Here is a 14,012-nt window from a genome sequence, read left to right on the forward strand (position 1 = left end):
GCGATTTATGCTTTGTGAATCCACATCTCTCACACTATTCTTCCCAAAAACATAAATAAGGAACTAACAAAAATATAAATTTTTATTGTACCGCGATTCTCTATCACTATTTAGGTACTACCGATAACCGGCTAGCTATCGAATTATTTCGTATGAAAACTTGATCAGCGGGTACAATAGAATCAATTTTTGAAATAAATTTTTAATGTCAAACTCTCGGGACTCGATAGTACTGGCTGTACAGAATCGCGTTATATAGAAAATTCACGCATTTTTTTTAATAGTCATTGTTCAAGATTTTCTACCCGTCAAGAGACTAATGACACATGAACGCTCAAAGCAATGAACTTTTATACGGCCGATGCACCGATTCATGGAAAAACGATGACCCATCTATGGTCTAGTTGATTGCTGGGCACATTCCTTGCTTCATTGATCGCTTAACGACCACCATAGACCATAGTGAGACACCATTTATCTGATCAAGAAATACCATAGATTGCGTTACGAGGGAACACAATCCATACTGTCTTACTAATACAGCTAATACTATATGTGTGTTAATTTTAAAAAGAAAATGTGTGTTTGGTTGGCACTTTTAACGTCAAAATAGCAAAAACGATTAACCCCTGGTTTCTGAGGTACATATAGCGGTAGTTTATCTATTCAATAGCGTTAAAACTCATATAAAAAATGATATTGAATAGATAAACTACCGGTAAATGTACTCAGAAACCGGGGTTAAGACAACATTTGACGGAAGTGTAGATTATACATAAGTACATACATAAACAAAATCCCCATTGGAATATGCAGAGTTTAAAGAAAGCCACTGGCAACGATCCTAATAAACGACCCTAAGCCTTGCTTGATTCACAACTATACACCTTGTCATACAAGACCCTGGTTAGGAGTAGGTACTACAGTTGATCGTTTTGCAAGCCATCACTGATATGGTTTATGCCTAGGGCGGACAAAATCAACTTAGATAAAGGTGCCGCCAACATATAACCTAGAATTTTAATAAAAACTATCAGGAAAATCCTGTAACCCACAATTTTATGGTCGCCTAAAAAATGCGGGGTGCCGTTAACTTTACAGTAATTACAGTAAATGTGTTAACTATGCGAATAGCCATCGGTCACGTGACGACTTAATACTGATGGACAAACAAACCTACTTGTATAAATGATTTTGTAAATATGGAGTAATTGGCGGTTGTATCGTGATAGTTCGCTTTTGAGGGGTACTGTGGTGATAGTTTTGAAAATGTTGGTTATGCTTGAATAACTATATTCTTCAATATGTTTGACTGCCTCCGTAGCACGGTCGGAAGCCTATAGTTGATCACTGATCAGGTCTGGGGTTTGATTCCCGGGTTGAGCAAAGTATTATTGGTCTTTGTTAATTTGGTAAGCGCGTATTGCGGGTGTATAACATACACTCCTGCCTACATTGTACACCTTTGGGTATAACAGGAAAGATATTACGTAAGTATGCAACTGTTTATTTGTAAAATGTATCAATCAATTAAACATTTCAATAATGTAGTTTGTGACAATTTTAGATGTTGCCCATTACCAAACTATTAGCAATACGCGATGTAATAAGTGGTAAGATGAATAGCCCCGGTTTCTGAGTACATTTAGCGTTAGTTTATCTATTCAATAATGTTAAAACTCATATAAAAAGACGCAATTGAATAGATAAACTACCGCTAAATGAACTCAGAAACCGAGGGTAAGTCGTTTCTGTGATTTCAACTACTTCAATATCGGAAAGACGAACAACAATATTTTAATAGAACCCTCTAGTCGTATCAGTAATTGACGACAAAAGTCTTAACGCAAATCTTATCAGCCTAATAGACAAATAGACAGTTCACATACAAATTTCAGTTTAAATGTAGATCATCATTGATAGTGTTATCTAAACCGGTTGTCTTCTGTTTGTTCCTATTTAGGAGTTCCATCCCGTACCGAGCCTCCTGATAAGATATTCTAATAACTAATATTTAGTAGATAAGGCTAGTTCTTGCGCACTTTCAAATGAATTGTAACCGGATCTCAGGAACTCCTAGACGAATATGTTTTTTTATATTTTTTGTACGATAGCCACAAAAAAAGAAGAAAGTGTCTCTTTACAAAAGATTCGCTTAAAACATTTTTTTATAGGTAATTTATCGTATGGTTAGTTCTTAACCTAGTGCATGCCCTCCCAAGCTCAGAGACGCTCAGTCTAAGTAGATGTCACTATGCGTCATCCAACTTATAAATTGACCACACCAACGGTTTCTTAACCTATAGAAAAAAGCTGTTGTTTATTTTTATAGAACCTTGTACTATGAGATGAAATTTCATGACAGAAATGGCCATTGTGCCATAAATGCAAGTACAGCTGATTAAAAGGCATATGTATTAAAGAGAATGTTCTATGAAGTTACCGAACTGATTTGAAACATTATTTAATTGGTAATAAAAGCTCACATATTCCGGAACACTACTTTGTGTCTGCTACGTAAAAATAAATAAACATTCACACATACACGAGTTATCTTTCGCGTAAAAAATGTGGGTGTGATCTCATACGCTAAACTTTAGAATTTGACTCAGAAATTATTCGTCATATAGAGTTAAAAATCTGGGGGCACGGAAGTGCCCCCGCAAGTCGAGCAAAAAAAAAGCGGCACGGCCGTAACATCCTTTTCTCGAAGCAATTCGGGCTATTTTTGACACCCCTATAATTTCGTTGTGGATAAAACAAGAAGCCTGGATTTTCAGCAACTAATTAGTCATTGTATAAACACGGTATATTTAAAATTTCAGTCAATTTGAACCAGTAGTTTAAGAATGACAACTTGTTAAAATTTTGAATTTTGTCGCTCACTGATTCACTGACTCACTGACTCACCGATCATCAAAAGTCTAAGGTACTTCTAGCAGACTTAGAAGCTTAAAATTTAGAATACAAATAGGGTTTAGTGTCTTAATCATGGGAAAAATTTAATATTTTCTAATTTCGGTCCAGTTTTCTAAATACACCAACTGCAACAATAACTTTGCAATCCCATATAAATGTATAAGATTACAAGGTTACATTTGCAGTTAATGAATTATTATTACTGTAGAAAATAAAATAAATAGGTGTAAATAGGTACCTACTATATGAGGCATAACGGGAGGGGGTATAGGGTGGGTAAGGGTGTTTAGCCCATGAAACTGAACAACATTCCCATAGGAAAATGGCCAGGTCGGTCTATTTGTTTTAAAGGTATTTTTTTTAATTGGCATGATAATAACATACGTAATAAGTTAAGACAGAAGGTCCTTTAAGTAGAGACTAAATAGATTAATCGACTTGGTATTATATAGATCTCACAACTTTTTACGGCGAGACTTGAGGTTTTTACAGAATGTTTTTGATGGCATTAGTTACACATAATATATTTTCCTGTGGGTACTTTTTTTTCTTTAGTTTCATTTCTAGCCAGCTTCAAGTCTACAATTCTGTTCATCGTACTGCCGTCTTTATAACAACAAATTGATGGCACAGACTTAGAATATTGACGTGGCAATTTTTACCACAACTACTACCAAGTCCCCAACCCGCAATTGGCCAGCGTGGTGGACTTAAGGGCTCATTACGGGAGGAGATCCTTGCCCAGCAGCGGGACATTAATGGGTTAAATTTATTATTATTATTACTACCAACATAGTTAGAAGAAAAGCTAGGCTCATATACTAAGAACGAATCTAAGTTAACATAGCGGGCCTCTGAATTTAAAGCCATTATGTCAGTCTATTTTTAGTCTTAACCATATTAGGTAGATACAGACATGAATTTTGATTACCTTAATTAATCATAGTGACTCACACCTAAATCTACGGCAGGATTATTAACACTTCTAAATTCAAGGTATATTCAAGGATATACAAACTTTGAAGATTGTTATGCAAAAATGGCTACTATATCTCTACCATCACTTCGTGTATCGTAGGTTCGATTTTACTTAACCCTTTGACCGCCACGGTCGGATATACTCGACAAATCAGAACGTGCTCACGACGCTATATTTTTGCCCACATTTGCCGACGAAAGCACGACGAGAGTACTAAAATTAAGTTAATAACTCTCTTAAAGTGAATTACTATGCCCATTATATTTGTACGTCATTTAAATCATGGATACGATATCCACATTACCCCCGCGGAATGTGTTTAAATGGAAAATGGAAGAAAAAGTTTTGGCCGTCGTCTTGTTCGTTTGTAACATCTCTGTATAATCAGGTATGTAAAATAATATAATAAGATGTAAGTAGTTATGTAGATATATCTATACTAATATTATAAAGCGGAAGAGTTTGTTTGTTTGAACGCGCTAATCTCAGGAACTACTGGTGTGAATTGAAAAATAATTTTACTGTTGGGTAGCTATACAACATCACACTACGACCAACAGGAGCAGAGAAACAGTAAAAAATGTTACAAAAACGGGGAAAATATTACCCATTCTCTCTTATGTGACGCAAGCGAAGTTGCGCGGATCAGCTAGTACATAATACAGTTATCATCAGATGTTACTGACTATAATTTTATCTAACCTTGCAATAAAGTATTTACCTATATATTGATCAAATTGAAAGTGATGCAATTACGATGATAAACGTCATATATTATCAGTGTAAGTTATTAGATAATGACTAGATAAATAGGTCAGAGACCTTTCTTGACCTTATAAACTTATAACGTGTGGAATGTGTATTGTTATGCAATAGAAAAATTGTATGTTAAGCTGCAAAGTGTGTTATGTATGTGTCAAAATTATACGCCGATAGTCGAAATTAATATGATTAACGATTGATAAGAGCCTGTAATGTTAATATGTTTTAATCTTTTTTAAATATCCCGAAAACTTAATAAAATTTCAAAAAAAATCAAATGTTACCTGAGTCTAAGGCAGCTGGGTGATATTTTTAATTATTAAATATCTAAGATAATGACTATAATATATGCCTATAGTATAATCATGTTTTACAATTTATTGACTCATAAATAACAATTTCACCAATCAACAGTCTCTAATGAGACGAACAGGTGTTTAAAAACATTCACCAAAACTAGTATCAAGCGTATTCATAATTTGTAATACTTTTAAACCATTAAGATAACTGTTTCTTTCGATAGAATTGATCAAGTCTATCCATCTGTTTTTGTAAGACGATGACGATAATATTGTCATCTCTTTTACTCTTAACTGTTTAGAATGAAACAGAACAATCACCGGGGAATAACTAACAAAATTTGAATAAAAAATAATGTAGCGTTTCAAAGCGTTTATTAGTACAAAACATGTTCACTCTTTTCTTGACGTACCGTTTCGGAGGGGTCACACGTCACAAAAGCGAAATTCACAGCACTTATGTCCAATTTAGCACTTAAACTATCCTTCATCGCATCACGAAGGTAAAGATGGAGTTGATCACATCGTCCAGGTCTTTGCTGAACGGCGATAGTTGAGCTTCGTAGCCTCCTGTAGACTTCTCCTTCCCAGCAACTGTTAGCCGGCAATTAGGTCCAACGATTTGAACCCTATCGCCTTTGACTCTCTTGACAACTGTCACGTTCCCATTGCTCCCAACTAAGTTTATCACTCCATGGTTTTCTGTCACTTCAATCCGGCAGTCGTTCCCAATCACCTCAATTTCTCCCTGATTGATGGAAACCTTGACGATGCAGTTATTCCCGACTACTTTCAACACTGTAGGGTTGACCTCCATAGTCACCTTCTTCTTGTTTCCGAGGATCGAGTACTTCTTCATTGTAGATGAAATTTTGTTTTCTTTTAAATTGAAATAGGAATTTTAATTCACGATTTTAGAATTACGAATGTATTAAAATTTGAGTTGTTTTACTCGCGTCTGTAGCTCAGTGTTAGCTGTGTGCGAATGAGTAAGTCGGCTGAGCGTTCGGCTTTTATATGCGCCGGCGCATGCCTCTACAGCCGTTGATAGGGAGTCCCCTATGCGTCACTCATTGAACGTTAACGTTGAATGACAGTTTATTCTATTTCACGGGCACCTTACCGTTATGTATTGTTCGTATAGTTATTCCCCCCAAGGAATGGTAAATACTTTTTTTCGAACGGCTTTCGGGAATCGGGAAAGTAATGTTTATGATTTTTTTTCCTGTTAAAGTCTTCAAATGAAAATGTAAGTAACTTCTGATTAAATAACATAATAACATTACTACGAGTTTTTTTACTTCTTAAGTTGTTGTCTACTGTAGATAAGTAACAAGTATAGATCTAGATAAAAATAATAAGCTTATAATAAAATCAGATACAGACAAAGGAGAAATCACATACATGTTATCTAAATTGTTTTTGATACAGATTAACGGGTTTTCTTGGGGGGTTAACCTTCAGAATCTTGAATTATTATAATCAGTAAGTTTTATGACACAGACCTATGGGTGACATTTAGTTTTATTTCATAGCTAAAAATAATCTCAAGAAAAATGTGGCTATCCGAATGTTTTTCCTATTTTACCTTCCTTAATATTTAAATTGATATGATTTTAAACTGGTTAAAAAAAGAACAGACAGCAACGACGTAACGACTGTTGTTTTTAAGGAAAACAACAGAAACGGAACGGAACTTTTAACGTGCAATCGAAAGCCGGAGATGTTCTGTTCAATACTACTAAGCGGCAACCCATCTATAAAATGTCCACGCTAAAGGATGCTTCGCTGACTAATCGTTTTCTAGAGAGTGATATTAGCTATATCTAATAATATTTTTAATAAATACGTTATCTTAACACTCTTATATGTTATCATAAACTATGTTTGGACTTTGTCCATCGCACTGTAATCTGTATACAAAACGGTCAACAGTTTTTATTCATAATAGATCAAATCTCCGGGGCAGAACCGCACTAACTACCTGTCTACAACAAAATGTTTTTATAATTGACACACCAATTTTGTGAACGTATAAACAAAATATGCTCGTTATTGTTAGATTATATAAAGCTTTGGAATGTTTATGATATATAGAGCTGATTTAAGAAAAGTTATTGAACTTGTTTGGATGAAAAAATATGAGTTTCGCGGGTTTGCTAATTTGCTTGTAAGTACAATGAATGTTAATATTAGGACGGAGAAAATTTCTTTTCGCATTATAGTATGTATGAACTTATACAATCTTACCTATGTTATACAATCTTAATATTACGATAATACATAATAACTCTTTTAAGAACAATACACTTTTGAAAATGGTAATAGATTTTTTTTAAACCGTATATTTGTCTCGAAAACCAGCCGTACATAAGTGTGTTTAAATCACAAAGGTTTGGATTTCATTGTAGAGTAGCAAGAGGAATATATTATATACCGTTAATGTCTAAAGCCAGTTTTAGTGATATAATACTCCTTGGAACTCTATATTTAGATATTTATTTTGATCCACGCGGTAGTGTGACGACTGACCTAAATATCTCAGCTTCGATTCCGAGGTCAGGCAAGATTTGCAGAATTGAAATTTTCAATAATTACAAATAAATCCTTTCCTGAAATCGTCTTGTAGTAATATTATTATAATACACATATTCTTTCACCTTTTAAAATAAATGTTCATATTGTTTGAATTTCATAATCATTATTTTTATAAAACAATCTTCAGACTTGTCCGTGGGACTTTATCTCATTTATGTAACAACGTGACGTGAGTCTATTATGTACGTTTTATTATTAATTAATCAATGTAAACTATATGAAATTATCTATTATTTTAGTACTAGTATTATCGACTTATTACGTAGATAGCTTTTATGATTTGAATAACTCTCTTATGAAGTAAAATCGTTGACGAATGATTACACTAACGGTGTCATTTTGAAAGGTCTTTGACAGTTGTTACCTGTAGTCAGATGCTTTAAAGTCTGACAACCTGTCTTACCGAGGGGTATTGTGTTATAATTCGGTGCAGCGGAAACGACAGACTATCCGTGACACACTTTTTAGTCAGTGAAAATAGAAGCTATGCAATTATATGCAGTAACGCACTACGCTTTGTGTGCGTTACCTTCAGGTAACTGAATTATGGGGGACAGACAGGCAATTGCTCCTTGTAAAATACTGGTATTCAGCTGCATCCGGTGAGACTGAAAGCCGACTCCAACCCTGTTACCTGGATTATTTGATACCCCTCGGTAAGGCTGAAGGTACATTATAGGTTAATCCCAGAAAACATATCACAATGTATTTATCGAACGCCATAGTTTCTCACACAACAGGAAATAATGACAAACATACAATTATTTCCTCAATAATTACAGTACTTATTCTTTACCTTAAAGCCGTTAGTCGAGTAACGCCGTCACTGGGAAATGGTAAAGCCGAAATGAAATATGGATTTACTATGACTGAACACTGTGGTAAGCTGAAACCACTATTTTATCTAAATCTCATACTCTATCGCATCGACTTGGGTCACTAACATTTCACCGTAATCGTATTTTCTTCTCTTATAGCCTGAACACTGACTTTACAGATTTAATTCAATTTAAATGATCTTAATGATGGTTAAACATTTATGATCATTTTTCTACAGACTGAAAAATGCTGAATTAATTTTATTGGGACAAGTGAGGATAATATGGACAAAATAAAACCGATTTAATTGTCGTATAATAGAAGCGTGTGACTAGATATACCAATTTGTCATTAAATTATATTAATTAATCGCAATAATTCAATTTCTAAGCCGCTTCTACCACAGAATAATAAGTACTAATGCTTCTACCAACAAAAAAGTACCTACCAATAATCTAGGTAGCTGGTAGATGAATGTCTTAAGGCTGTTTATCTAAACGCCCTTCATGTTTGTTTACGTAGTATCACTGACCTTGGACATGAGGTAAATGAGTAGTATGAAGGTTTCTTTGTAATACAATACGGTTGTAATTCCCCGAAGGGTTACAGGTGGTATTTGATTAATTAGACGTGTCTTGTGTTTAGTTAATTGTATGGTAACGTGTATGGATGGAAATTTATGTATGTAATTAGTAAGTGACGTATTTTTTAAAGTCTCGTGGAACTTAGGTATGGTTCATTGTCTTTTGTAGAGATTTCAGATTTATATTACACACATACAAACTCATACACAAATCTGAAATCTGTGACTGTAGGACACATCCCAATTTTAAGAAGTCTATTTAACTAACATGATTAATTCTTGATCGTGGCGCCAAAAGTCCCGACTTTTGGGAATCGGCCAACTAAACTTCTACTCAAACATATAAAAATATCATATACGTACTCTTTCTAGTAAATAATAGCTATGTTTCTTTAGAAGTCAAGAATACATACTATGACTGAAAACTGAAACTTAGTTCGTATTAGCTCTTAAGACGAAATTAGTCATATCTTTTGCTTGTGTAGTCAGCATTCATATAAGTTACATCAGGGGGATATTATGTAACTCAGTTGACAACTATATGGAAACCAGTATGCTCTACATTGCTGTCTCCCTTAGATCATAGTGATTAAAACACGTTACGTCAAAACAGCAATGTACGGAATAGTGCCCATCAATCTGACATTCACTAGTTGTCAACTGAGCTAGGTAATACGCATACAGGTAGCATAAAGTAATCCAGGTCTTGCAGATTCACAAAAAAAACCGTGTTCTAAATTCAAGCCGCCAAACCCGTCAAATGACTTTGACACTTCTTCGACAATACAAAAAAAAACAAAAAAAAACAAAAAACAATTCATTGGCACAAAAAAAAACAAAATCAAAATGCAAGTTAACGTATTCTAAATTTAAATCGATAAACGCGAGTCAATAAAGAAACGATCTTTAACCCGCTCACTTTATTTACCTAACAGAGGTTTTAAACCTGATTATACGATAAAAAATAAATACACAAAGCATATATTTATAACCGCTATTATATTATCATACTGATCATTAATTTACTTTCGGATAACGTAACCGGTTATGTACCAATCAATGACGTCATAGAACCATTAGGTTCTTTTTGCATGTCGTTTTTTGTCCCAATGTCTAAATGGCGGATTATCAAGGTGATATTAGGGGTTCTAATAGTGTTTTAAAACCAGTTTTTTTTGGCGGATTTAATTGATACGTAAAAAAAATATCAATGTATAAGCAATATATAAGCAACGGAATATACCTAAAAGAAAGACTGTGTTTTTCTTAAAATCTACGACAAAAGTGCTGCAATTAAAAGGAAAGCAGTTATTGTAGTTTGTCAGTTCTTTACTGACTTTACCTCCAGAACTAGTGATAAACGATTAATTTTTAATTTATTATTTATACATTAGAAGAAGAAAATCAGAACTGGAGTTGCTTGCCAGTTCTTTTTATTGACATTTTGACATAATATACATCTATACTAATATTATAAAGCTGAAGAGTTTGTTCGTTTGTTTATTTGTTTGAACGCGCTAATCTCAGGAACTACTGGATTTGAAAAATTCTTTCAGTGTTAGATAGCCCATCTATCGACGAAGGCTAGAGGCTATATATCATCACCGACCAAAAGGAGCAAGAGTACCAGTAAAAAATGTTATAAAAACCGGGAAAATTATGACCCATTCTGTCTTATGTGACGCAAGCGAAGTTGTGCGGGTCAGCTAGTTATTTATACATTAGAAGAAGAAAATCAGAACTGGAGTTGCTTGCCAGTTATTTTAGGTGACATTTTGACATGATAGAACATGTGATAATGAAGCTAATTGAAAACAAAAGCCATTAACCTCTTTATAAACTAACGTGTGATCATCTGGAGGCTAGGCCATTTAACTAACCTATGCCTTAGTCATATCATAAAGTAGTTATTATATAGGTAGGTATTTAATAGTATTAACGATTTATAAGATTTGTATTTATTTAGTGTCAGGGATTCACCTCCTAATCGCTTCCTATAGATAACGGATATCTTGAGTAGTTTAGTGTCCCATTAAATGTATAATCTATCAAGCACTTATAGGTCAGTTGTCATAATGACTAATAACTAGGTCTTTAACCTTTTGGTATGAACTAGATTATTTTCCATAAAACCGATATTACATAGAAATTATATACATACAATTATCTATTTATCAACCACGTGGGAAACAGTCGTGATTTTCTGTATGTATGTATGTGTGTTCAACCGGAATTAGTTATCGAAATTGGCATATATTATTAAATACTATAGTAGTATATATTTTGGTTTCTATGGTAAAGAGATGACATACTTGTTGAAACTACAAGAAGATTTTTAAGGCTTAATGAAGAGAGGACGAATACTTTGCCTATCAGAGACACAGTAATGGTTGTTTTTTTTTAATTTATTTAATAATAGACTCCTTTGAAATGAGGACCAAAGTTAACAAATTTGGAAAAATCACTCATTCCAGTCATTTTATTCATTTTCAATCCTCACCAATGTGCACATTATCTGAAAACCTTAGGCCTTCCACAAAGATCGGGATGTACAGAAAAATCATGCGGTACAAATAATACCTATCCAGGGGCCGAAACAAGTTCCATGGTCGAAAATACTGATTTTACTGACCAAAAATTCAAAAATACTGACCAAATACTGACCATTTCCAAACCGTTTTTTTGGGTGAATGGTGTGAAATATAAAGCCAATGAAATATAAACCATCCCCATAGCCAACCAGCACCGCATTTTTATTGTGTTAAATGTCCAATAGACTCCAATAAACTCCGTTGAACACCAAAAACTCTAATAAACTTTCCGTCTTACGAATTTTCGATCAGGTCTTACGAATTTTCGATCAGCTCTTACGAATTTTCGATCAGATTTTACGAATTTTCGATCAGGTCTTACGAATTTTCGATCAGCTCTTACGAATTTTCGATCAGATTTTACGAATTTTCGATCAGGTCTTACGAATTTTCGATCAGGTCTTACGAATTTTCGATCAGCTCTTACGAATTTTCGATCAGATTTTACGAATTTTCGATCAGGTCTTACGGATTTTCGATCAGTTCTTACGAATTTTCGATCAGATTTTACGAATTTTCGATCAGTTCTTACGAATTTTCGATCAGAGTTTACGAATTTTCGATCAGGTCTTACGAATTTTCGATCAGGTCTTACGAGTTTTTGATCAGGTCGCGTGTCCCTGAATCCTGACGCGAGTTGAGAAGTTTTTACCCATCCCAAAAAAAAGTGCACAACACCGCTAAAGAAGTTTTCACTTCAAAAATGCTGATTTAAAAAAATAGTAAATTTTAGTTTGCTATTTTTTGAAGTCATGTGGTGTTTCAATATTTACGTAGATCATCCACATAATATAGAGTATCCAAAGCAGCCCTCAGATATAATTAGGTACTGGACAAATCGAGAATGTATGATTGGCCAACAGCAAAGGAAAACCAAAACAAAAATTGAGTTTGGAAAAATACTGACAATACTGACCGATTTTTAAAAATACTGACTTTTACTGACCAGGTCCAAAAATACTGACTTCTACTGACTTTACTGACCTGTTTCGGCCCCTGCCTATCTTACAAAACAATGGGGGAAGTCTATATATCTTTCAAATGTATGAACATGTGACTACATACAATTTATAACTAACTAGGAGGCTCTTCAGTATTAGGTAGGTATATCAAACGCTGCACACGCAAGGAAATTGTTTTGACAACAACTATTTTAGACTAGCCGACCCGCGCAACTTCGCTTGCGTCACATAAGAGAGAATGGGTCATATATGTATTTCCCCGTTTTAGTAACATTTTTTACTGATACTCTGCTCCTGTTGGTCGTAGCGTGATTTGATATAGCCTTCCCCAATAAATAGGTTATCTAACAGTAAAATAATTTTTCAATTCGCATCAAAAATTCCTGAGATTAGCGCGTTCAAACAAACAAACTCTTCAGCTTTATAATATTAGTATAGACTAGGAGGCTCTACAGTATTAGGTAGGTATATCAAACGCGGCACCGTACGTATAAGGAAATTGTTTTGACAACAACTCTTTCAGAGTCACGTGCTAGTTATACTACAACTGCCTTACATGCATAAATGCTAATGTAGATAGTAATGTATTTACAGTCTCAAATGAAAATAGCATTTTAGGACATAAATCTTTCCGATGAGCCTAACTCTAGATTCCTCCGGTAAAAATAGGTACTGATAAGTCGAGATAGAGAAAAGAAACAGTCTCATTTTAGTCTCTTAAAAATGTTCACGAAAGTTTTGGTAGTTGTGAAATAACAAGTGTTTCTGAAAGAAGAAACCTAGGTAGGTACCTATACATTTAAATTTTAGGAACTCACACAGACAATCCTTTCAAATCAGCTTAAAAGATCGAAAGATTGTAGGTACTGTACAGCTCAAAAAATCAAATAAAATAAGGGAACTGTTTAACATTGTTAATTTCTTACGATAAGTTGGTACCTATATTAATAAAGTAAAAAATATGCAGTAATACAATCCATGACTTCCTTTTTACCTTTCAATCATCATAATTCGCACAAAAGATTACATTTCTTTGAAATGAACTACTAAAGTAAAACAAAGCGAAATGAATCAATAGATTAATTTGATCGCAAATTGAATCATAATAATACTGCATTGTTAGTATTATAATCCAAAACATATAGCTGTCTCGTTCTTTTGTTCGTGTTAGACGAGGATGGGGATATAAACTCGTACGCAGGTGATTCATAGAGCAAGTTCTTACCAAATTGATGTAAGGAGTTCGGTGAGTCATTCTTTGTTAATAAGATATGTCGGCGACCGGTCTGGGGCATAGATAACGATAAATATTGAACAGAAGCGACGGTGAAAGTAAAATACTAAAATATTTAAATGTATTTGACATTTATTGGTAACAAAATATAATTTGTGTAGAAGATGACGCAAATGTCTAGATATTTAGGTAAAATTTAATGTAAATTTATGTTTTTAATGTAAAAAAAAATATATAAATGTAGTGCAGTTTCCGCATATTTAAAA

At 33.9% G+C, this 14,012-nt stretch overlaps 1 protein-coding gene across 1 annotated transcript; it reads right to left on the reverse strand.

Moving 5' to 3' along the window:
• Positions 1-5,317: 5,317 nt before the first annotated feature.
• Positions 5,318-5,950, reverse strand: pirk (poor Imd response upon knock-in). Its single transcript, XM_076135832.1, has one exon. It carries the CDS (start codon positions 5,816-5,818, stop codon positions 5,447-5,449), a length of 372 nt encoding a protein of 123 aa, XP_075991947.1. The 5' UTR covers positions 5,819-5,950; the 3' UTR covers positions 5,318-5,446.
• Between the last annotated feature and the right edge of the window lie 8,062 nt (positions 5,951-14,012).

Source organism: Anticarsia gemmatalis, chromosome 3 (genome assembly GCF_050436995.1).
Source record: "Anticarsia gemmatalis isolate Benzon Research Colony breed Stoneville strain chromosome 3, ilAntGemm2 primary, whole genome shotgun sequence".
Taxonomy (NCBI): domain Eukaryota; kingdom Metazoa; phylum Arthropoda; class Insecta; order Lepidoptera; family Erebidae; genus Anticarsia; species Anticarsia gemmatalis.

What these genes read in the sequence shown, in the direction of transcription:
- pirk (XM_076135832.1), bottom strand. Translation starts at nt 5,818, where the DNA reads ATGAAGAAGTACTCGATCCTCGGAAACAAGAAGAAGGTGACTATGGAG.